The sequence below is a fragment of the Cydia amplana genome, chromosome 14 (genome assembly GCF_948474715.1).
Source record: "Cydia amplana chromosome 14, ilCydAmpl1.1, whole genome shotgun sequence".
Lineage (NCBI taxonomy): Eukaryota > Metazoa > Arthropoda > Insecta > Lepidoptera > Tortricidae > Cydia > Cydia amplana.
In genome coordinates, this window is record NC_086082.1 from 7,339,319 (window position 1) to 7,363,831 (window position 24,513).

General features: G+C 38.0%; 1 protein-coding gene across 1 annotated transcript in view; it reads left to right on the top strand.

Moving 5' to 3' along the window:
- The window catches only part of LOC134654037 (transcription factor hamlet-like), a 118,026-nt gene extending 94,587 nt beyond the window's left edge, over window positions 1-23,439 (top strand). The window contains exon 3 of the mRNA XM_063509432.1: window positions 22,542-23,439. Within this exon, the coding sequence (XP_063365502.1) occupies window positions 22,562-23,335 (774 nt within the window). The 5' untranslated portion in view covers window positions 22,542-22,561 and the 3' untranslated portion in view covers window positions 23,336-23,439. The remainder of the gene's footprint in view (window positions 1-22,541) is intronic.
- The last annotated feature ends 1,074 nt before the right edge of the window (window positions 23,440-24,513 follow it).

Sequence of the window (24,513 nt, forward strand, 5' to 3'; positions counted from 1 at the left end):
CTATGCTCTATGGCTCGCAGCAGCCATAGATAAAGTTCACTAGAGGCCGACGCTCGGGAGATGCTAGTGTCGGGTGGCCCTCAGTATAGGATTTAAAATTGTCACCTAATTGTACCACACAGCGAACGGCGATTTTTTTTAAGTGTTTTCCCCAGAGCAACAAGGGCGTTTTTTTTTTGTTGTCCCCTACACTTTTTTTCAAATTTGGGATTTTTTATGTTATTTCTACTCAGAATCACGAGCTCTTTCTATCCTAATAGGAGAAAAAAAGTGTCCTAAGGTTTTTATTTACATTACGTCACCATTTTTCATAGACTTTGTATGGCGGTCGCGGAATGGAAAGATCGAAAAATGTATGGAAATTTCGGGACACTTTTTTTCTCCTATTAGGATACAACGAGCTCGTGATTCTGAGTAGAAATAACATAAAAAATCCCAAATTTGAAAAAAAAGTGTAGGGGACAACAAAAAAAAACGCCCACAAATGCGATGAAGTAAATGAAATGGCGGTTTTTGTTCACCTGCCTTTCAGATGAGTCGTTTTTTTTTTATAATTTCAAACCAATTTTACTGACAAAAGAACATTTAACGAACAGTACGGACTCACTACAAAATGTTAGTCGTAAATGAGCCAAATTTTTAATTTATCAATAATTTATTAGCCAAACACAGTAGTTCTTATTGCGACAATTAAATGAAACCTTGAGCTTTAAATAAGTCATAACTCTTCACAGATAATTTACATCTCACCTAACGAGTTGTCAAGATTTAGAGTTTTAATTAATTTTTGCTGTTAATAAATCACTCATTTTCGCTCCTATATGCAGGTATCACGACAAATTTTAAATTGAAATGTGTCATTATTACTTAGTGGTATTTTAGCTACAAAGCTTTTTTTTTATCTAACAGGAAGTAAGCCGGTTCTTGGTTCGCTGAGATTACTTATTGATTAAACATACTATCGGAGATCACACGCTTGTTTTGACTTATATGTAACAAAAACGTTAATGCGCTTTAATATGAATATTTAAATAATATACATACCTAATCCTAATTCGTAAAAAATATCGTATTTCATGTGTAATAAATATATCGCGAAATGGTACTTTGCAGAACCACTTTTTTTTACAGTTCAGAGAACTATCAAAATTTCCATTTATCCGTTCATTAACAACAAGAAACCCTTAAAAGTTCAATTTAATACAATGTACCTAAGTCGTGCATATAAAATACACGGCCATAAAATAAATACGATACGACTGAATAGGTAACCTAACAAACAACTAAGTAATTCAATTTCTTAATTAGCAAAACTGAATGGAAACCGTTCATAAATTGTAAGCTAAGTACAAACACGAATTTATCTGATATTCTCCTGGGTCGGTAGCAAATCAATAGGGTACGGTGCGCAGGAGCGCGCCGCCCCCACGCCATTGTGCGCCGTACATTACCGCCATCTGCCGGCGCGCTTTCCCGCACTTTACGGCACTTTATACTGTAATGCCCCATACAACGATATTTACCGTCTTCCTATTTCTAATCGATATCTGTAAATATCAATTTAACCGATGCTTATTGCCCATTGTGTTTCGTTAATTGTGTCTCACAATGTTGGCGGTCAACAAAGCATTGTGTTGTTATCTTTTCAATTAAGTTTCAGAATATATAGGTAGGGTAGATCGAAGCATGTTGAGCGGTCAGGTAAGTTGAGCAACAAAAAAAAATGTATTAATACGCAAAACAATTTGTCTGAGGAAGTTTTGTCCTAAAGAAATGTTCTATCAACGTAAGTAGATTTGATCATTCTAACACTATTTAAGCATTACAAAGCGGTGAACTCAAATGTGCCCAACATGCCCCAGTCTACTCTAGTTCTTAAGCTATTAAAATGGAGTAAGGTTCACGATAAAGTTTAAATAGGTAAGTATCTACAAATTAACTGCTAACCTAACCTAGTAATCTCTCTGTACATCAGCTACAGGTAGGGTTATTTGCACGACGGATCCGAAATGTATGGGAATATCCGCGGATCCGGATCCAGATCCGGATAATTCCATACATTTCGGATCCGGATTGCAAACCCTAGCTACAGATCCAAAACGCTTTATTGGTATTGTGGTTACCATGCGGCAGGATATATAGTCACAATCATTGAAACCCACTTATTAATTAAAAACGCATTCCTGTATTAGCGCAAAAGGTAAACATGCTACACTTTTTATTTCCCACTTAATGAGGCCCATACACGGTCCGACCATCCGTTCCAGAATTTGCATTGATCTTCGTAAAGTAATTGCTTGTAAAATTGCCAGTTTAGTACTGATACCCAATTGGAACCGTCCTGATACAATTGTCAACCATTGAGAAATTGATAGTCTATTCAATGTCAAGGTATTTTTATGGCATGGGTAAAGTAAAGATCGGAAAGGAGTTATTGAAACCGTTGTCAAATTGGTCGTACCTATTTAGATATACGTATTATATAAGGATAAACAACATTACAAACTATGTAATGAACATTACAAACTTTAATAGTTATTTGTTTTACAAGGGGGCAAAGTTGTTGTTTAACCGCTCGTGCTAATATTGATACCCGAGCAAGCGAAAGATTCCAAAATTGAACCACAAGCGTAGCGAGTGGTTCGAAAAATGGAATGATGAGCGTTGCGAGGGTTTCAAAGCACGAGCAAAATTTGCCCCCGAGTGAAACACAGAATTTTTCACCACACCAACCCGAAGCAAATATTAAATGTAAAATATCAAACAAAATCGAACCTAATCAAATCCAAATGAATGTTATTAAATATTTATCATCCAAAATCATCATTTAAAGTCAATTTTACCAGCAAACATAAGAAAACAACTCAAAATTTGCATTTGATTACTTTGCATCACATGTGAATAAAATGCAACTTTGCTATCAGTTTTTGAAGTGCAAAGTAAGCCTTTCCGAGCTGGTGTGGTGAAAAATATTTTTTCATTTAAGTAGTTAAGTTCAAAGAAATTTATATAACTTTGTCGTTCAGTTCTTCAATCTTAACGAACCTATTATGTTATGAAAAGGTCATCTAGAATGTGAGCAGCTATTTATTTTCGTCCGTTATCGTTAAAATAATTGACAAGCGCAATATTTCGTTTGACAAGCGGCTCGTTCCAACAATTTATTGTTCATCGATAGAAGTGTCGTCTGTAGGAGCATTAGCACTTAACAATCGGCTGCCACATCCATATCATCCTCAGGAATCTGCCTGGCATTTGGAACTAATGCCAAGGTCTGCGGAAACCGAATGTGGGCAGCATTGTAAACATTTGTCATTGTTAATTTGCGTTTAGAAATATAGTGTGTCGCAACACACTTTCAATAATAATTGTCACCCATCCTCATTCTAACAATGTTCCATCCGTTTGTTAACATTAATAAAAGTCTAAACGTGAACAAAGGCGCAATTTGTAACTATACTGAGGACAATGTCAATGTAGAAATTAAACAATTGATTTTATAGAACAATAAGCGATGATCGATAGGAATTCGGATGGGTCCAACGACCCCACAAAGATACAGAAAGCAGATCAGATGGCGCAGCATTAGAAACGCTCATGCCCAGTAGGCGCCCGATGATATCCGATAACAAACTCAATTTGGCTATCCGCACACTCTATCTGCACAGTGCATGCAAATCGACGGCTACCGACATGAATACCTGAGCACCCATTACATTGCATGAAGATCTTGACCCGCATCCAGTCCAGCTATTATACCTGCTCTATTACAAATTACAACCCTCCGAATGGCCGGCGATAGGGCCCGATAGGCCCTAATGACAGCCCGCGGGTGCCGCGGCGCTCATTGGCGCGCCATTGAACCCGAAGGTCGCCGGTAATGTGTCTGATCGACCGCTGGATTGCGATTCCTCCACTTAATTGTTCGCTACGATTGAGATTGAGACCGCAACTTTGCCTTCACTGCTTGTAACCCTCGCAAACTTCAATCTCTGTCTTATTTTAATTCTTTGTTTTATGACAACATTTCTCTTTTCTTGTTTTTTAATATGGGTAATGTATTTATTTATCAAAAATATAAAATTATAAAAAAAAAAACAGAATGAGCAACAACAAAAACATGGCGCTAGTGCAGGGTGGAGGTAGACAGGTTAGGTAGGGCTGCACCGTCATTGAGACCGAAGAAATGTTGGATGGGTTTGAATTTGTGCCGTGTCCTACGGATACACATGCTGGTGGCTCGGATTATCGAAATCATAATTTTGGATCTTAGCCAGCCCATTACTACACTAAGGGATCTGTCCCAACGGTCAGCGGTGGCTTCACCGAGATGTTTGATGAAGGTGGACATTTGCGGAGCGAAGACTCCATCGACGGATGTGACGAGGGGAGTGAAAGTTGCGTGACGCTTTTCACAGACGTTCGAGTATTTTCTTTTTTTCTCTTTTCTTGTTTGATTACTGCATCCTGAGTATTTTTACCTCTGTAACAATTCCTAGTACCTACTTAGTATTCAAACTTTGCCATAATTATAATATTTCGCTTGTATGCATGTTTAATACCTTTTAAAGCAAGCATAATGTTTAATGCCTTTTAGAGTATAGATTGGGTTAAATATTATGCATGCGCACCATGACGCGCCATATTATCATTACATTTCTGATTGCACTCAAATCATCACCAGCCTCAGCATAATTGTCGAGTTTCTCGTCAACATAAATCAGTATACATAGTTAAGATATGTACAACACTGAATCTGGTCTCGTTATGGGCACAGATGTTCTAATGGCATACAATTATGATGGCCAGAACGACCACTGATAACCCGGCTACTGGCCGATTTACATACTCGTACCTACGTGCTCGACTTACTGCCATAAACTAATATGTTAAAATATACCTACGCAATATAAGGACGTGACTATACATGAATATGGTGCAACGCAGTCACTAGTTACTTCCCGCGACTTGTATCACAAATATTTAATTGACCGCATATATTTAATAATAACATTGAGAGTTTTAAGAATTTTACTGCCGCTCATAGAAGTTTTGCGGGTATGGGTATGTTCTACTCGCTCTATTTCCTTGTATTACAATTTCTAGCAACAAAAAAGTTGTTTTGACAGTTTAATATAGCTTGTAATTAATATTGTTATTATACTAAGGGATCGCATCCGGAACACCACTGCGGTCAAAAACTCAAAGATGTAGCTCGAAAAGCGGCAAAGTTAAAGTGGGACTGGGCTGGTCATGTCTGCCGCATGCCGAATGACTTGTGGACCAAGATAACCACGGAGTGGGAGCCCCACGAGTCAAACCGCGGATCTGGCAGACCTCGTCGACGATGGCGGGATAACTTGGACTCCTTTTTGGGCGACTGGCCAGATATAGCTCAGAACCGGGATGAATGGAGGAAGAGGGGGGAGGCCTTTGCCCAGCAGTGGGACACAATAGGCTCATAATAATAAATTTTCACTGTTCTTGTTCTTTATTTTCCTTTAGAAATACCTGGGTTTAAAAATACAATACTACAAATGCTTAATAAGTAATTAATATATTAATATGTCTCCTTCAAATGATCTTCCAGCAGGATACCGGAAATACGTGATTATTATCGGTATTAGGCAAGCAATTCATGAAACTAATTCGTTTGAAGCATAGAATCAGACACGTTTTAATGATACCCAACGTGATTAAAATATCTCACCCATTGTACACACACACATTTTTTTAACGTAAAGTAAAACTTAAATAAGCATTAATTATGTGTATGACTTTTTTGTTGTCGATATCACAGAACTATACATAGTTATTATTTATAGTAAAGTTATGAGTATTGTCACAATGACGAAATAGCTACCTAGACTATAAATAGGCTAACATCATACTTAGGGACTATAATAACACATGAGTCAAGAGGATATGTCTTGAAATTACAGGTACAACAGAGGTCATACCTATATCAATTTGACTCTATATCATAACTGAACATATGTCATTACGCGTACATAAGTAATAGGCGATCAATAGATGTAACACGGCTTGCGACAGCAAGGGAGGAGACAGCCTTGCCCGCAATCTTGCTACGATAAACATTACTTGTTGAGATTTATAATGATACGAGCGAAGCATTAAACTGCGGTTTGAAAAATACATTCGCTCAATTACTTTGGCCTGTCTAGCGCTGCTTTACTTGCAAATTAAACTAGTGCTGAGAATTGGGTAGTTACGGCTAGGTACACTAGTATTAATCTAGTCTTCAAGGAGCTCTTACGAGTATCTTACTGGTTAATCTATCCTTTATAGGGTTAATTTGCAACGCTAACTTTTTTACATTCGTTAAACAGTAGTGTTTTTATGTGCTCGAGAATATTGTTATATTCATTTTGTATTCCCCCGAACCATGTAAAATTGCTTAAGAAGAAAACTAACTTGCACACCTGATATTTTGATCTTTTGCAATAAATACCTATATTACAATCGAGGTAATATTTTATTGTTATGATTATACTACTACTAGTATTAGGGTTAATTGTAAATACATACCGACTGAAATACAGTAAACTCCTCTATGAATAATATGGCCTTACCAGATATCAATACAAAAATAGTAAACCTTATATGTAGTTAAAACGTGTAAGTAATTTATAACCACATGACGTAACGTTTCTATGATAGATAGCTCTAGCTGGATCACCTACATCGGACTCACTATCATTCAATTGGCCATGGAGGTGTGATACACAGAGTAGATATGACTAGATATTCATATTGTAAAACGACACATATGTACATATACATGTCGCAGGGAAATGATCAAAACAGAGATTTGAACAAATCACTAAGAGATATGATCAAATCACGCAGGATGTTAAAATGGCGAATCCATATCATCATTTCCCTAGAAAAATTCAGTCATTTGACCAAATCACTGACTCTGTTTAGTGAAAAGACAAAATAGGCCAATAAACGCGAAACGCTTTTTCATTTCACTAGATTTGTTTAGGAATTTGACAAAATCCCTAACCACGACAGTAAGTTGACGAAACGAACTTAAAAAGTCAACTAGTTTTATCATTTCGCTAAACAGGTTTATTGAAATGATAAAGTCTCAACTGGAAGATGGTATATGGTGATTAAGAGGGGTTGTCTTTTTAATTATTATAATTATACCATACTTTCTTACTACAATAGGCTATGGTAAAGTTACCTTCTGATGGTAAAGTTGCCACTTGCCAGTTTTGACGGTAATGAAAACGAAGCTACAAGTGCGTAAACGTAATTTTAATTGAGTACTTTCCGCTACTTCAAATTAATTATTTCACACCGTGCACGAAATAAAACACCAGATAATTATTAGAAAAACATAGACAGATTTTAAACATAATTTCTATTTAATAAATCGGATTGAAACGTAAAAAAGTATGTGAGTTGACCGTGACGTCACTATACAGGTTTCCATATAAATTCCATATTAGGAAATCGTTTTGACAGTTCTAAAATAGTAGCTGATTTGACTAGTAGGAAAGTAGCCAATTATTTGTTAAAACATGTGTAGATTTGTGGCATCTTGAGTTACACATGACATTTTTTTTTTACAGGCACGTCTATTTGTTTTGTTTCACAGGAACACTTCTTGAACCTCTGACCTCCAAATACAGATAATTTAGCTGCAATTTCACGTAGACTGTACTTTGTAGAGGGAACTGCTGCAGTAAATGACGTGATTGGCTGAAGTGCGTTTCTAGGCAGCCAATCTTTTATGATACCGACAGATGTACCGATTTGGTACAGATTATTTTAAATATTTAAAACAATCCCCGGTACATTACTTCCATCTAATGGACCTCTGCCTACCTTAGGGACGTCCACCAACACGCTTGATTTGATTAGCAACTCTTTGAATTTATGCAGAGAAGTCTCTTTAATTTTTTCAGCCGATATTTTCAAAAAAAATCACTTTATCTAGTCAGAGATTTGATCAAATCGCTTAACTGTAGAGAGTAAACTGTTGTATTCTGTACTTGCTTTCGTCATTTCACTAAACCGTTCAGAGATTTAATCAAATCACCATAATTATACCATCTTCCAGTTGAGACTTTATCATTTCACTAAACCTGTTTAGCGAAATGATAAAACTAGTTGACTTTTTGAGTTCGTTTCGTCAACTTACTGTCGTGGTTAGGGATTTTGTCAAATTCCTAAACAAATCTAGTGAAATGAAAAAGCGTTTCGCGTTTATTGGCCGATTTTGTCTTTTCACTAAACAGAGTCAGTGATTTGGTCAAATGACTGAATTTTTCTAGGGAAATGATGATATGGATTCGCCATTTTAACATCCTGCGTGATTTGATCATATCCCTTAGAGATTTGTTCAAATCTCTGTTTTGATCATTTTCCTGCGACATACATATAAGGAAACATAGCTATAGAAGACACAATTTTTTAGAATTTGCATTAAGCGTACACGCAACCTTATTCTTTTTAGCAGCTATTCTTAGTTTTAAACTTGAAAATATAACAAATTAGATCAATCATACACCACATAATAAGTTAGTGGTCTGAGAGACCGGTCGAAGAAGTTTAAATAAGTTAGCCTTGTAAAACATGGCCAGCACACCTCTGCTCACATCACCGCCACATTTGCTACAATTACATCGCATATGAATTAATTTATGTGCACGCGCAGGGTCAGCTGTGATCCTCAGGAACAATGCTAACCGCTTCATTACCATCGGCTATAACTGGAGCACGTGGAAGGCCATATTGATGTGTGTCTATGGAAATCCTTGCTGTCATACGCATAATAGCGGAGGTGCTTGAGATAGGTTATGCACGATGTCATGCACGATGCCAATGGAAACTTGAGTATGAAGAATTTTACTTATTAAATTGGTAATTATATATGACTAGCGACCCGCCCCGGCTTCGCACGGGTTAACAAATTAGATATAAAACTTCTTCTTGAATCACTCTATCTATTAAAAAAAACCGCATCAAAATCCGTTGCGTAGTTTTAAAGATCTAAGCATACAATACAGACAGACAGACAGCGGGAAGCGACTTTGTTTTATACTATGTAGTGAAGTATTCAACTGATTTTCATGGACGCCATTTGAACAAAAAATATGGACTTCATTATTTTTACAAGATTTCATATTTGGTCATTATTGTATCTACATACATATTCGATTGTTGGTCTATCTGCTTGTTAGAATTGCCTTGTCACTTCGTATGTTACTTACACCTAATAATACTTATCTACCATAAGAAAATAATCGTAAAAAATACATAAAACACAAAGTTATTGTCACCTGGTTCAGATTGATAATTTGCAGTCTATAAATTTTTATGATATCAACATTCCACACCTGCCATTTAATAACTTGTAATTAAAGTGTCAAATAACGATCGAACGACATAACGTCACCCGATGCCGCGGGCGGAACATAGTGCACAATATATGGTCAAGAATGGTCACAGTACTTTAGAAGTACATATTAATAAAATTTTAACTGCTATAAAAGTACTTTAGAAGTACATATTAATAAAATTTTAACTGCTATAAATGATATCCGTTTTTACCCAATTAAGGAATAAAACGTTGCCTTGAGATCATTAAAATGTGGTATAACCATTTTGTAGGGCGTTATGACTTATGATTATGAATGCAGCAAAAAAATATAACGTCAAGATAAACATGGTGTTGACCTTTATCCTTTATCACTATAAGAAGTATGATTTTCTCGAGATCTACTGCACAACTGAAATTTAACCTAAACTAGCGGCCCGCCCCGGCTTCGCACGGGCAATTAGGTAAACAAACCGCATCAAAATCCGTTGCGTAGTTTTAAAGATATAAGCATACATAGGGACAGACAGACAGCGGGAAGCGACTTTGTTTTATACTACATTTATAGTGATGATGACTGATTACTCTACTTGGCTGCATTGCAATGAAATGCATACATTACAATGTTCATAAATCCCGATCCACATACTAAAACTGTTGACTTCTACCGTCACAATTACACTGATCCATCGATCAGTAAATTATATCGATTCTTCTTCCTCGTGTTGTCCCGGCATTTTGGCCACGGCTCATGGGAGCCTGGGGTCCGCTTGGCAACTAATCCCAGGAATTGGCGTAGGCACTAGTTTTTACGAAAGCGACTGCCATCTGACCTTCCAACCCAGAGGGTAAACTAGGCCTTATTGGGATTAGTCCGGTTTCCTCACGATGTTTTCTTTCAACGAAAAGCGACTGGTACTTAAATATCAAATGATATTTCGTACATAATTTCCGAAAAACTCATTGGTACGAGCCGGGGTTTGAACCCGCGACCTCCGGATTGCAAGTCGCACGCTCTTACCGCTAGGCCACCAGCGCTTAGTAAACTATATCAATTGTTATATAGTAAATTTATATCGATTGATTCGTGTTATAATATATGTAGGTAGTAAAATCATTTGCGTACTTCACGTTAAAAACCAGTTCAAGCACTCACTGATCTCATACCGATCGGATGTGCAAAACAAAAAAATCACTTAATCCTAAATCGGGAAGGCTACATAATCTGACAGCCTCACTTTCACTTGTCCAACGTATAATTACACAGGCGTAAACTACATGTGGAGTACGTGATAATCTGTGACACCTGCCGCATCCGGCAAGCCGCTCCAGCCCGGGGCGACAAATATATCGACCGAAGACTATAAAGCTTAGAGCACATGGTCGCTAGCAGGGATGTTGCCGATTGCCGATGCCGATTTTTTGACATCCGCGGATGCGGAGGCGGATGCGGATTTTTAGTAACTTACTTATTAGTAACTTATTATTATAACTCTTAACCTATGTTAGTGACAGTATCTATATATATGTCTAATCTATGTATAATCTATTACTATAACTTTAACTATTACAAGCATGAAGGCTAATCCAGTACTCCCAGAAAGCGCCATCCATCCTGTCTGCGACTGTCTGTTTTTAAAGGCTCGCATCCGCGGATGCGGATGCGGATGCGGATGTCAAGATAGATACATAAAAAACGTCAAATATAACATTTTAGTAATTTTTATTTCTGAAAATCGACCAAGCGGGAGTCGGACTCGCGTTCCAAGGGTTCCGTACATTAAGTCCCACTCACGCTTGACTGCTCATTTCTAATAGGTTTTTTTGGCTAATGACTAAATTACCTAGCAGTCTAGCACTTACCGATGCTAAGACGTTCTTGTACCGACCTGTTCCACATCCGCATCCGCATTAAACTCCGCATCGATTTTATGCGGATGCGGATGCAGATGCGGATGTTGAAAATAATGCGGAAGTTACGCGGTTGCGGATGCGGATGCGGATATTCGCAACATCCCTGGTCGCTAGTGTAGTGGCCGCAGTAAAAAACCGATGAACACGCTTTGATTGATGAGGTTCGATTCGAAGACGAGGGTAAAAGCCCCATTTGAGCGGAAAATATATGTTTTACCGGTGTTTCTCGGGGTTTTCTATCATATAGTATATATTGTTACTACGTTTGATGTACAGACAGCTGCAATAGTGCACTTTTTCAGCTCGATGTAGGTACCTCCATGTGCCAATGTATAAGGTTGTAAAATACCTACTAACAAAATACATTATGTATTATTAAAGTTGTTTCTAATCTTACGTATTTTGTGGGTTACTAGTATGCAATCTGCCTTATAATTAGATTACACATACGACCCTAATTATTATTCAATTAAGCGTTATCAGTTTCATAACCAAATAATACAGAACGGTAAACGAGTGTGCCCAAACCTGTTCACCATGTAGTTCACGGCGTAGTAATCAGATCTAATTATCGTAATATTTGAAGACCGCAAACAGGTCATAAAGCTTACTTAATTTATTTTTGCATACATTAAAGTATTCCTGCGTAATAGATCTGCGTATAGATTTTTTATGCAGCTTTAGTGGGCTTATATAATTTAACTAGCGAGCGTTGGCGACAGAGACTCAAACTTTTTATTGTTACCTATTTTGTTTAAAAAAAAGCTAATCTCATGAACCATTTAAGTATCTACAATAGTGCTTTTAGACATTTACTTGCTTGGCTTTAATTGAATCGCTAACATTGTAACCAATGTAAGAAACATTCGTATTGACAGCGGATTTACACCTCAGCAAACGAATCGTGTATACTGTCCGTCTTGCGTTATTTGCATTATTTATGAAGGGGACGTCTAATAAAATTCAAGAAGGAGCTAATGGAGGGGAGATATAAGCATGACCACCTACGTGTTGAAGGTGAGCATACCGAGATAGTACCAATGTACTTACAATTTTACAATGTTACACGTACTAGACCACTACACGTTTTATTTAATTCGAACAAACTGATACAATAACTCTCCATGTTTAGTTGATGGTTTCGTCTCTGAATAGATATATTCGTCATAAGCAAATGTTTTTTTATGATTTCTAAAGTACCTATCTCATATTGCCTGCGAGTTATGAATGTAATGCCAATTCAATTATTTAAGCAGATATGAGTATTAAACGATTAGAAATGGCACATATGTCTCTTTATGATGGCTCCAAGTTTTGGAAGGCATTTGGTATCCCCAGTTATGGAAAGATGCCATCTCTGGCGACCCCTCGCGGCGCGAGCTTACAAGCCTACGTCGCCAGGGCTATTACCGCGAAAATCGAAGTTCGCAAATTGCGGGCATTCTTCTCTGTCACTCTAATTACGCCTTCATTGGAGTAAAAGAGAAAGATCCCCGTAATTTGCGAAAAACGGTTTTCGCGGTAGCCCCTCTGAGCCTAGCACGGCCGAGCCCACGCGCGCGCCTCTGCCCGCTATAATCAAACCGCGATACATCATTTTAATACTGGACAAGTCGACGCAAATCCCAATCTCCAATTCAAATGAAATGCCTTCACAGGCTATACGTGCCCTCTAATGGTGCACTATAAATTATCACACAGCCAGTTTCGTTTATCTCCGCTCGTGTATTGAATTTCATAGAGATTACGGCTGGGCAGAATATTTACACAATGCAAATATTGTGCATAGTGTATGGTACTCGTATAACTTTAAGCTACAAGTCGAGTGCCGATAATGCCATAATGGGATATGTTTTCATTCACATTCAATTTGTTTCATATGTAGGTAGGTAGGTACTTACAGAGCTAGGTATAGTTTCGTCTGATGTAATCGTTGAATGACGATGAAAACATTTCAGTTACCTGAAACAAAAAACCCCTTCGCTTACTTCAGTGTTTTGTACATCTTAAAATATTCTACGTTCTCATTGGAGATTTTTATTTATGTACCTAGGTACCTACATGTATACATTTAAACTGACCACGGGATTCCTTAAACAACTTTTATCAGACATCCGTCTTTCAACTTCTCGACGTTTTACTGATTCCCACAAAATGTTATCATTTAAAGTGCAATAGATGTCGATTAAATTGCAATTACAATTTGAAGTGTTCAAGTTAAATCCACCGGTGTTGAGCGAGTTTATTAGTTCACTCGAGAGTGGGCCTATCTTACGAAACCGCGACGCGTCCGCGCAACAAGACGCGTGCGCTGGTTCAACCCTTTAAACGCTACTGGAAAATAAAATAATGTCTAAAATTAGCCCGTGTTTTCTTAATCGTGTATCGCTTCTCCAGAATAAGGCTAATAGGTAGATTGCAATAATTATTTGGTATAATTTACACTACTTATTCAGTGAACAAATTACTGCCTAACGCAATGCTTACTTGAGTGCTTATTTTATTTTGATTCTGCTTAGTTTCCACATTTTCAATTTTTAAGCATTTACGATTATAATTCAGATCGCTCACTTTGCACTCCAACCGCGTAATAATTAACTAATTACCCACAGAAAACTGAGCTGAGTTATAGATATCTACGAAGAAAAAAGTCCTGATTTCGGGCGTTCCCACGTCAAGCATCGCCCTCGTTCCCACGTGGCAGCAATCAGCCATTTTATTCACAACATAGTAGTCATAAGTGCGCCTGCGCGTTAAACCAATACGCGATTGGTCAGATTCGGCCCGTCTCGTATAAACGTCCATTCTAAAATACATAGCATTCCGTTGTGATTGGCCCATAAAGGAAGTGAGAAATCGATTAGATTATTAATTATCAACGCAACCTTACATTTTATTGGCGACTTCAGAATACAAGACAGTTTAAAATTGAATAACGAGTTTAGCGACGTTTAAAGAGAATCGACTACGCTTGAAGACGTAGATGGTCTCAAGCATGCCGGCATTATGAGATGAAAAACTATTATTTATTTAAGACAAGATGGGCAATAAAGCAAGAAAGATATAGTGCCAGTGTCGCAAGTCGGATCACCAGACGGTTGGTGCCTAATCAATCCATCTAAATACGAGTACCTAGTGCAACCATTGAGTTCATATATCGGAGAGCAATTTCATATCTGGCCATAAGGTAGATGTCGGGCTCGTTTCCTAAAATAGTGATGTGAAATAAATCAAAGATCGTGGTTGTCGATACTCGACCGTCTAAAAAAGTCGCCGCCGTGTGAATCTGCTCCGGCCGCGATCGCGTGAGAGAATATGACACGGAATGCCTGCCAGTATGTGACTTACGAGATTGCTCGTACAGATTTTAGAACATGCTCGGCTTAACCTAATAAACCGCAAGTATGTTGTCCGACATCACTAATATGGGATTTTTCATTATAAATGCAAAGTTCATTACGTTTGTCTGGCGATAAATTGCACTAACTTTTGTTTTTTGTTCCTGAACTCTGTCGTAACTACATATATTATGTATTCGGACAAACCACAGAGTATGAACGTATTAGCAATCATTATATACAGCAAAATTGTGATAGGTAAATATACAATAAGTATTTTTCTTTAATAGCTACTTTTCTTTTAAGGATTATATTTAATAGGTACCTAATTTTTGCTGTGGTATTTAAATTTTTAACGACGCATCTTGAACATAGTTTCGATAATATTGAATATAAAATAGTTATCATCAATCTTTTTAAAATGATTAAATTCAACTTAATTTTCACCTCAGCAGCTCGAACAAGGGTACTTTGCTACTTAAAAACATTGAGCAAAATCGCATTTTGCTCACTGAGTGAGACAAAATGACCAAAATGCGATTTTGCTCACTGTTTTTAAGTAGCAAAGTACCCTTGTATGTTCTCACTGCTGAGGTGAAAAGTTTTGTGAACTACACGAGATCAAAGTTATTTACATCTCGTGCGCTTTTGAGTCCCTTACTACGCTCAAGATTCTAAATATAGGATCCACAGCGCAGGCTTCGTCATCGTATGGTGGATGAGCTTTCTGTATAGAAAGCTCATCCACCTCAGGCTTCGTCAAATTAAAAACTCGCTACGCTCGTGAATCTAGTATAGAATCTTTCGCTTGCACGGGACTCAAAATAAGCACTCGAAAAAATATCAAACTTTGATCTCTTGTTGTACAAATAACTATTTCGTTGCCTACATTTAGGCCACGCCCAGATAACTCACGCCGGTAATAAACCGTTTCAACATTTATGATGTGCTGCAGTGCATAAACTGAAACGCACCTCAGTGGCCGGCCTGATAGCCATCTACATAAATTAACAACCATTTACATACTAGCACTTTACTCATTATAATTACATAGTACTTACATATTTACAACTTTAATGTTTATTTTGATATACTTTGTTTCGATAATTGTATTTAAAAATTAAGTTTGTTGACCTTTATAATAATAGGTAAGTATAATACAAGTAGGTACTCTTTATTGTACATCTCACATGCCGACAGAAAGGAAACGACACAAAAAACAGAATACAGGAGGTAAAATAACCGGCAGTCTTATTGCTAAAAACGATCTCTTCCAGACTCTTACAAGTTTTAGGTAGTGGAGACAAAATTATATAATGTAAGTACAGGTGGTTAACTAACTTAAGTTAGCAAATAACCAACTAACTAACGACATTAAATTATAATATGATATACCTACATATGAATGCGGAAATTAAAGGCGTCATCCTTGTAATTCGATCCATGTTGACCCTAAGAACATCCATTAAAGCTTTAGGCAAATTGTTTGTCTTTAAGTGCAAAGTGCATGGAGAGTGAACTAAAAGTGATGGTCGCGCTAAACGTTGCAAAAAAAATCGTTAACTAACATTTTCCATGACCGTGCCATACGTAGCATCTGTCAACTGACAAATATCCAATATGTATATCCAACAGCCGCTAATGCCGTCACTGCCGTCAGCCAGTTCGCCGTCGTTGTTTCTTGTTATGATTATCCGTACCAGTAGGTAGGTATCTACTTATAGCAAATTAGAAAACTCGCTAGAACACATCAACTGTCTCTATTTTTATGACCTAAATAGGTACATAGGTACACCAAAAACGCCCCAAGTTTCATTAACGCTGCATACAACTGCTAATAGATAGTGTTTAGGAAGTTTAGGCACGAACTATGGATGCGCTCGCGCCGCCCATACGTCACGCGGGCGCGCGCGCGGAACGCGCCTCATTGGTAGTTTACCGTACGCTCGCTTACTAAATTAACTCATACGCTCAATGTTTACCCAATCCAATGGCTCAAGTATATAAGCGGTATCTAACACACTTGTTATGTTTACGTGTTGATAAGTACTGTACCGCGACCAATTATATCATGATCGTTATACTGTTATTGAGCACTTTTTACATATTAATTGAAATATTTCCAACAATATTAAAACCATGTACCTACATGAGGAGTCAAACTAGACAAGGATGTTTGACCTACAATAATATTATTATTACTAGGTACCTAGATTAGGTATCTATTTAGTTTCGTATATTTATGGAAATTTAGATTTTATTTATATTATAAATAGGTAACTACAATATAAGGTAATATAGTACTTTTCGTATCTCTTTAAAAGGATCCAAAGGAACCTCCATAAATACGAATTATGCTATAAATTAATTAATCATCATCATCATCACTTAACTGAGACGGTTAGTCAGAAGTTCATCATCTTCCTCGCGTTGTCCCGGCATTTTGCCACGGCTCATGGGAGCCTGGGGTCCGCTTGGCAACTAATCCCAGTAATTGGCGTGGGCACTAGTTTTTACGCAAGCGACTGCCATCTGACCTTCCAACCCAGAGGGTAAACTAGGCCCGTATTGCCCGGTTAGTCAGAAGTTAATACGGTTAACGACGGACTGATTAAAACTTAAAAGCTTGGCTGAGTACGAATGATTCTTATTGTCAAGTAAAAACAAATACAAACCGGTTAATTATTTGTTAAGGATTTCGTCTCCAAATCAAGCTACCTACCTTCAACAAAAAACTATCGGTCAACTACATTAATATCAACCGCCCGAGTTAGGTACCTAGTTGGTAGACCCGTAGTTTGTACTTATTTGGCTGGAATCAGAACAACAATGTTACGAACAACATACAGACTAATAGATCTTAAGGCATTAATTATCATCAAAATAGGTAGTTTAATTTTGCCAATTACCTAACGTGCTACTACATTACCTATCACAATCGAAAATGGGAATACCTGTTTTAACCTTTTGGACGCCAATGACCGATATATCCGCACCGTAGGTTCAACGCCAAAGACCGATTAATCGGTCACAGACCACAGAGCAACATAGACCTACGTGCATATGCATAAAGTTCAATTTTAATTTTGACATTTCAATGACGTGGCGCCTGTGTGACAGCTTTTGTGTTTGACACGGCGTCGAAAAGGTTAACCGGTAGTATGTACTTAAGAGTCAGACAGATTTGATGGCGGGTTCGTGTGACTCTTAATCTGTCAGCTCCCATGGCTCATATATGAGCCAGAACGCTTATGGTGACGTCATATCGTGGGATTCGACAGGTTAAGTGGCTATTATTAATATTCAGCATTATTAAACTTCACACCCTCATCTACATATTACTGTGAGATGTTAATACCAAGCTTCAATAGACTAAAACCAATAACCCCACTTTAACGATGGTTTAATGCTCTCTTTATAAAACGGAGATTACGATCTCTAATCTTTAGCTCAGTACCATAAGGTCCTTTATCCAATATGGCTAACTAGCTCATACAACCAATAGGGTCCGAGTTGCAACTGTCGATTTGGACATGGAATTACTCTTCGATAGGTACTTAGTGTTGGTAGATAAATGAAGCTATTTATCTTTAGTACATTTAAAGCACTGAATTCCTTGCATTTTGAAACATGGATCTTTGTACTGTGCTTTACTACGCAGATCTGTCTGTTTTGCAAATGTATGAAGAAACCAAGATTTATATCGCTTACATTGTTATGTACAACATTTTGAAATATTTGGTAGGGCTTCTTGTATTTCAAAATGTACATAACAATTGTACGTACAATGCAGGTAAAGGCAGTTACATTTAAACTGCATTTTAATTATAAATGCACGTAGTACATTTATTAGGTATCTACATAAAATCGTCGTACAAGCTTCATCATCATCTAACACGCTTAGAAATACCTAACACCTGAATTTACATACCAACGTTAACGCAAAACACTATAATTTATTGAAATATTTACATAACGAACCAGCGAGACGAGTCCACAGTTTCTATCGTCCAAGAACCGACCATTACCTTTACAAGCTCATATCTCAATCGATTACACAATTGCAAACGGTACTATAATACCTTTGGATTACGGTTTACTTTTGAAATCTACGGAAAGCTCGTTGTAAGGCTGTGAAAGTGAGTAGTCGATAAGCGATTCAAATGCTAATATATCACTAGGCGGGTCGTGGCGCTCATTGGTCGTCGAGTATTAACATATACCGGCCCCGCCTCCCGCGTCACGCTCCCGAAGATCGTTAATTACAAGTAATTAGTGGATCGTGGTCGTGATGCGCACTAATGTGTCCTAATCGCTGGCCACATTTGTACACATACACAACACAGCAGCCGCTACTTGTATTGGCTTCGATCCGACACATTATATAACCTTTGCTAGATAAGTGTGTAAGTAGTTCTGGGAGGATTTATGTTTTGTGTATAACTTTAGTTTAAATTAATTATTATAGTGTTCGAGTACTAATTGATAATGGTTGTCTTACAAGAAAAAAAAGTACTGGCACATCGCGTTTTTATACCCCTTTTTATGGTCAGTATAAAATATACCCTTTGAGACCCGGGCCACAAATAAGAAGAACAATTGGAGGACACCATACAGGCATACTTAGCGCCTTCATTGTCAAAAAAAAAATCGTTTATATTTTGTTAGTAAAATCTAAAATTAACTTATAATTAAGGTTAACTTAAATTACTATCTTAGATGCTAAACTTAGACCAGACAGACCAGTGCCTGTCCCATGTCCGATCTATCGCCGAGGACCAAAAAATAAAAGATAACGTAATAAATTAGACTAAAATATTTGCTTTCTCGGTTATATCGACATTAAGTACTTACCTACTATAAGTATCACACTATAATCGCATTATAAATTGCAGCTAATTATAACGCGAGCTTAATGATCACAAATAAATGTATAAATTGGGCTTCTGTTGGTTTAAACCAACCAATTACTCAACTGTTCAATGCCCAAGTCACATTAAGCCAGCGGTCATTTATATAACGAGGTGCTAAGTGTACTATCATGGACAGGAAGCCAGTCATTAATATGAAAATGTCGAATTAAATCAGAGAAATGGATCTAAAAGTGATCAAACCGGCAACTGCGGTGCAGGTAGAAATGAGTGTTTTTTTTTTCAATTAGATTCCATACACAGTTAGTTCCTGATCGTCATATATCACGACACATGTTACTGTATCGTATCTTTCAATCTTACCAACGAAGGAAATATAAGCCTTACTTACTATTTGCCTACTTGAAAAATAGGTGTGCACGATACACCTAATAATAATAAAGCTTTTTTTATTTGTCCATGCGAAAAATAAATACATTGCAATATGATATAGATAAATAATTACGTAACATTCAATAAGTAGTTAATTTAACATAATTAGATTAATTAATTTAACAAAATAGTTATAATTGATTAAAATTTAAATCTAGATAAATTTTTGAATGGACCCCCTTTGGGTAAAAGCCTCCTCCAAGGTATGCCACTTGCTTCTGTCTTTGGCTTTGTGAAGCCAACCTCGGCCTGCTATTGCCGTTATTTCGTCTCCTAATTAAGATATTGCTGAAAAAATGGCTTTATTGATATCCTTCGTCCAATTGTAGGTAGCTATAATAAAATACATGGCTGAGATGCAGGATCAGTATCGCCGTTATACGCGCCACCAGCATGTGCATCCGAGGCACACGCCACCGGTTTAAGTCCACTGCCTGGTGGCTTGGGTTCGACGACGGTACCGCCCTTCCACACATCGATTGAAACCCCTTTTCTACCCTACCTATGTATTATCTACCCCTTTGCATGTATTATGATTGTTATAATAAATGCCCATATATAGGTTAATAAAATACATAGGCCTATAATGTACGTCAGTGCAAAAGGTTTGAAGTAAAACGCATGAAAATCACAGAAAATATGTACATGCTATTAACAATTTTCACGACAGTCGCGACTGAATAAGCTGGTGGGTCCAGATTTTGCCCGTTTACGGGTACGAGTAGCACATTTGAGTACATGATCAGAAAATGCACCATTCACAAGTGCCCACCTCACGGGCTAGGGTCTCCGGTAACAAATCATAAACATGCAGCGCGGGGCTCACGAGTCCCTCCAAATAAGGGCCCGGACGTCGAAGCCGGCCCTTGTTCAAAGGATTTATGTCGGCTGCTTTTGGCGCAAATTAGCCGCCTGGCGAGTTGTAGGCGTGAGCGAACAAATTTGTATCAGCACTCGGAAGATCCTGTCTTTAAATCAGTCGTTTAAGACGTTACACGACAAGCCCTAACAATTTATACAGCTTAAGATGCTATCTCTGAATCACTCATTTATGAAATCGAGAGTGAACTCGTAGTGTCTCTATCAAAGGTAGGATATCTACTACGTTAATACACTTTGTTACACAATACATCTATTGAAAAGACAAGAAGGTACATTGCACTTTTTACGGTTTTAGGGATTATAAAAAATTATATTAGGTGCTCATTTCATGGTTTCATTCAATGCAAATTTTTATCGGAACAAGCTTGGTATTATTCGTCCTATAGGTACTTAAGTATGGACGTCAGTTTTAAGTAATGCTCTAATATTTAGTCAATTTATATAATTTATAGGCCATACTTTCAATTGCGGTATACCTAAATCATTCTCCCCTGTATTTATGAGTTAATCAGTTTCTTACTAGATTTTCTACTTTATTTATTTTTACTTTTATTTATTGACTGTGATAAACTGACCAGCTGAAGATTTGGACTCAGTCCCGCCTGAGTTGGTTACCTGGCTTAGCGACCTCAAAGCTATACTCTGATTGTCCTTCTTTATGCATGCCATACGATTAAAATAATAACGATGCGATGAAATAACTGACAGGAAGCTAAGGATTTAATCGTACCTTGCCTGCCGAATCGCATTTCAACACTGAATGAAACTCGAGCAAAGCTGTGTGTAAAGCGCTGATATTCGAGATCGTGATCGTGACATCTTATCTTTGTCAAACGTCACGGTCATCCGTTTCCATTACACTTTCCCGTCCATCTATCATGCGTAATTAGGTTGTATTGAATACGTAATGCTTGTTTATCCATGTAAGGGAAATTATCGGTAGAATAGATCATGACAGAGGGACACAATGCTCGTGACGGTACGTGGGAGACGCGTGCGCCGATCCATCACTTGAATGAAGTCGTCCGATTTATTGCACCACGATCGGTAGATATTACTTTTGTTATAACATTATCGTTGATAATACGTGGGCCGTAGAAATATTTAAGAGGCCGAAACTAGCGTCTTAATTTATAGTTTACTGCTCCTCTGACAAATACCAGAAATTGCGTTCTCAATACGCCGCAATCCATCAAATTTACCCAAACACCAAAGTCACCGTAAATATAAATTGCCTTTCAGAGTGATTTCTTCGATATTCAATATCCACCCTTAAGCGTGAGTTAAGCGCCCTTAAACGTAAAATAAAGTTTATTGGAACTTGTCTCCCATTGTATATTATGTGTACAGCTGATAGGTACAAGATACATAAACTGTTGCCCTATAATAAAACTACGCCCATAAATGTTTATTTGTCACAAAGTGAGAACTGGTGACGGTACGATACTTCAATATCTATTAACATTGCGGGTATAATTAAATAGCTTAAAGCATCGCTGTTTCGGTAGCAAATTGCTCCAGTTTTGATGTCGCAAGAGAGTGGGTGTGCATCGAAGGTGAGCGTAGGAGTCGACATCCATCAGGCCACCCCCGCCTGCAGTTGCGAACTCACCAATATTTTAGGATGCTAATGTGTCTCGAACATTCAATATGTACTACTACTTGTGACGTTAAAATACATATCCTTAAGGAAGTTTTTATCTTTGTCTATTTCTTGATTGACTAAAGCTGAATGTTATGTTGTTTCAGGTCGGTGGCGCACGAGCCCGATGAGCGCGTGCGCAGCGGCCGCCATGCGCGAAAAGCACGCGGCGCCGCGCCGCCTCGCCTCCCCGCCCACCTCGCCGCACGACCATGTCTCCAGCCCTCTCGGCTCGCCGCGCGCCGACGAGCCACTCGACCTCCGGGTCACCCACAAGCGCCCGCAGCGTCTCGAAGATGAGAACTGCAACCTCATCACGCCCTCGCCGCCACCGCACCCTACGCACCCGGCTCACCCGGCCCATCCGGCCCTGCTCCAGTTCTGCCGACGGTTGCCTCTGGCGCTGCCGGCGCCTTTCGGCCGCTACCCATTCTTGCCGGCTGCAGCGGCAACCCTGCTCGCCCCAGGCGCTCCTCGTGCACCACCAGTACCCGCCAGCCCCGGTGCACCGAGAGCACGGGATCGCTACACGTGCTCGTACTGCGGAAAGGCCTTTCCGCGCAGCGCTAATCTAACTCGGCACCTAAGAACGCATACCGGGGAGCAGCCTTACCGCTGTAAATACTGTGAACGCTCGTTCTCAATATCGTCCAACCTACAACGGCACGTAAGAAATATCCATAATAAGGAACGGCCGTTTAGATGTCGTCACTGCGACCGCTGCTTTGGTCAGCAAACTAATCTCGACAGGCATCTTAAAAAGCACGAAGCTGAAAATGGCGACGATAACCGTCGGAGATCACCTGACGAGACGTACTTTGAAGAGATCAGGTCATTTATGGGACGAGTGGCCCCGGCGCGCCGCGTCGCCGCCGCCGCTAACGCCGCCGACCACACCTGATAGTGGACCAATATTATCCACCTTTTACTATAATCTGGTCGAAACATCCAAATGACTCTTGTGTATACTTTACTGAACTTTTGTTGGTGTGTGTGTGTTGTATCTCAATCAAGCTTCCAGTGTGAGCTATCACTAGAACTAGAATCAAGCTAGACTTGAGGGATTGTAAAAATATAAGTTATATTACGACAAAGCAAATAGATGCTCTCAAACATGAAATGTTTTAAACAGCTCTCTAAGACATCTGACTAATTTTATTAAGACAGTAAGCATTGCTTCGAGTTATTCTGATAAATTTTCACATGATTGTTACCTATTTTATTGACGTAATTCCGAATTTCGCAGTAAGTTGTAACCTGGTTTCTGGAAGCAACTGGCCTCTATGTAGGCTTAGATTATACTCCGAAGTGATATCGCGTCGTGTAGGTAGTGTTGTAAATAGTGTGGAGCTCTCGTTGAAAGTAATTTAGTGTCCTTACCGAATCAATTTACCGGTAGAGTTATAGGTATTACAAACCCGCACTAGATGTACGTATAAATAATTGCTCTTGTCGTGAAAGACATTAAATAGGTATTTTGCCTAATTATTTTAAGGCTCCAGAGTGTTCGCTATATTTTAATAACAATTTATTGATATATATATATATAGTTATTGTCTGAATGTATGTAAGAATCCTGTTAGTATTTTTTGTAAATTTTGCTGTAGTCGTTATAAGGTAATTAGTATTATTAGTCTGAGAGGAAACGCCGGTTACCAATAAAATTATAACTTGTTGTTTATTAAAGATATAAATATTTTTATAAAATGTTAGAAAAGTTATTAAAAATTATCTAATATCTGGGAATTTTATATACTTACTACTGCGGTTGCGTAAATTATTTAATCTGGGGTCCACCGAACCCTTCGTTAAGTTTCACTATTAATTACGCGAATTTTAAGCATATTTTGAGATTGTAAATTAAGAATTTATCAAAAGAAAGCATTCGAAGAAAATTATTTAGGTATTCTCTCCAAATTAAGATTAAGATTATAAATCTGTGATTTAATTGTTATCTTTTGAGCTAAAATTGGGACAAGATAATCATGTTTTCTTACACACCATAAAACTTTATGGACGCAGTTTCTCAAAGAACTAATCTAAACGTTCCTTTAAGTAGGTATAGATAGATCTCTATTA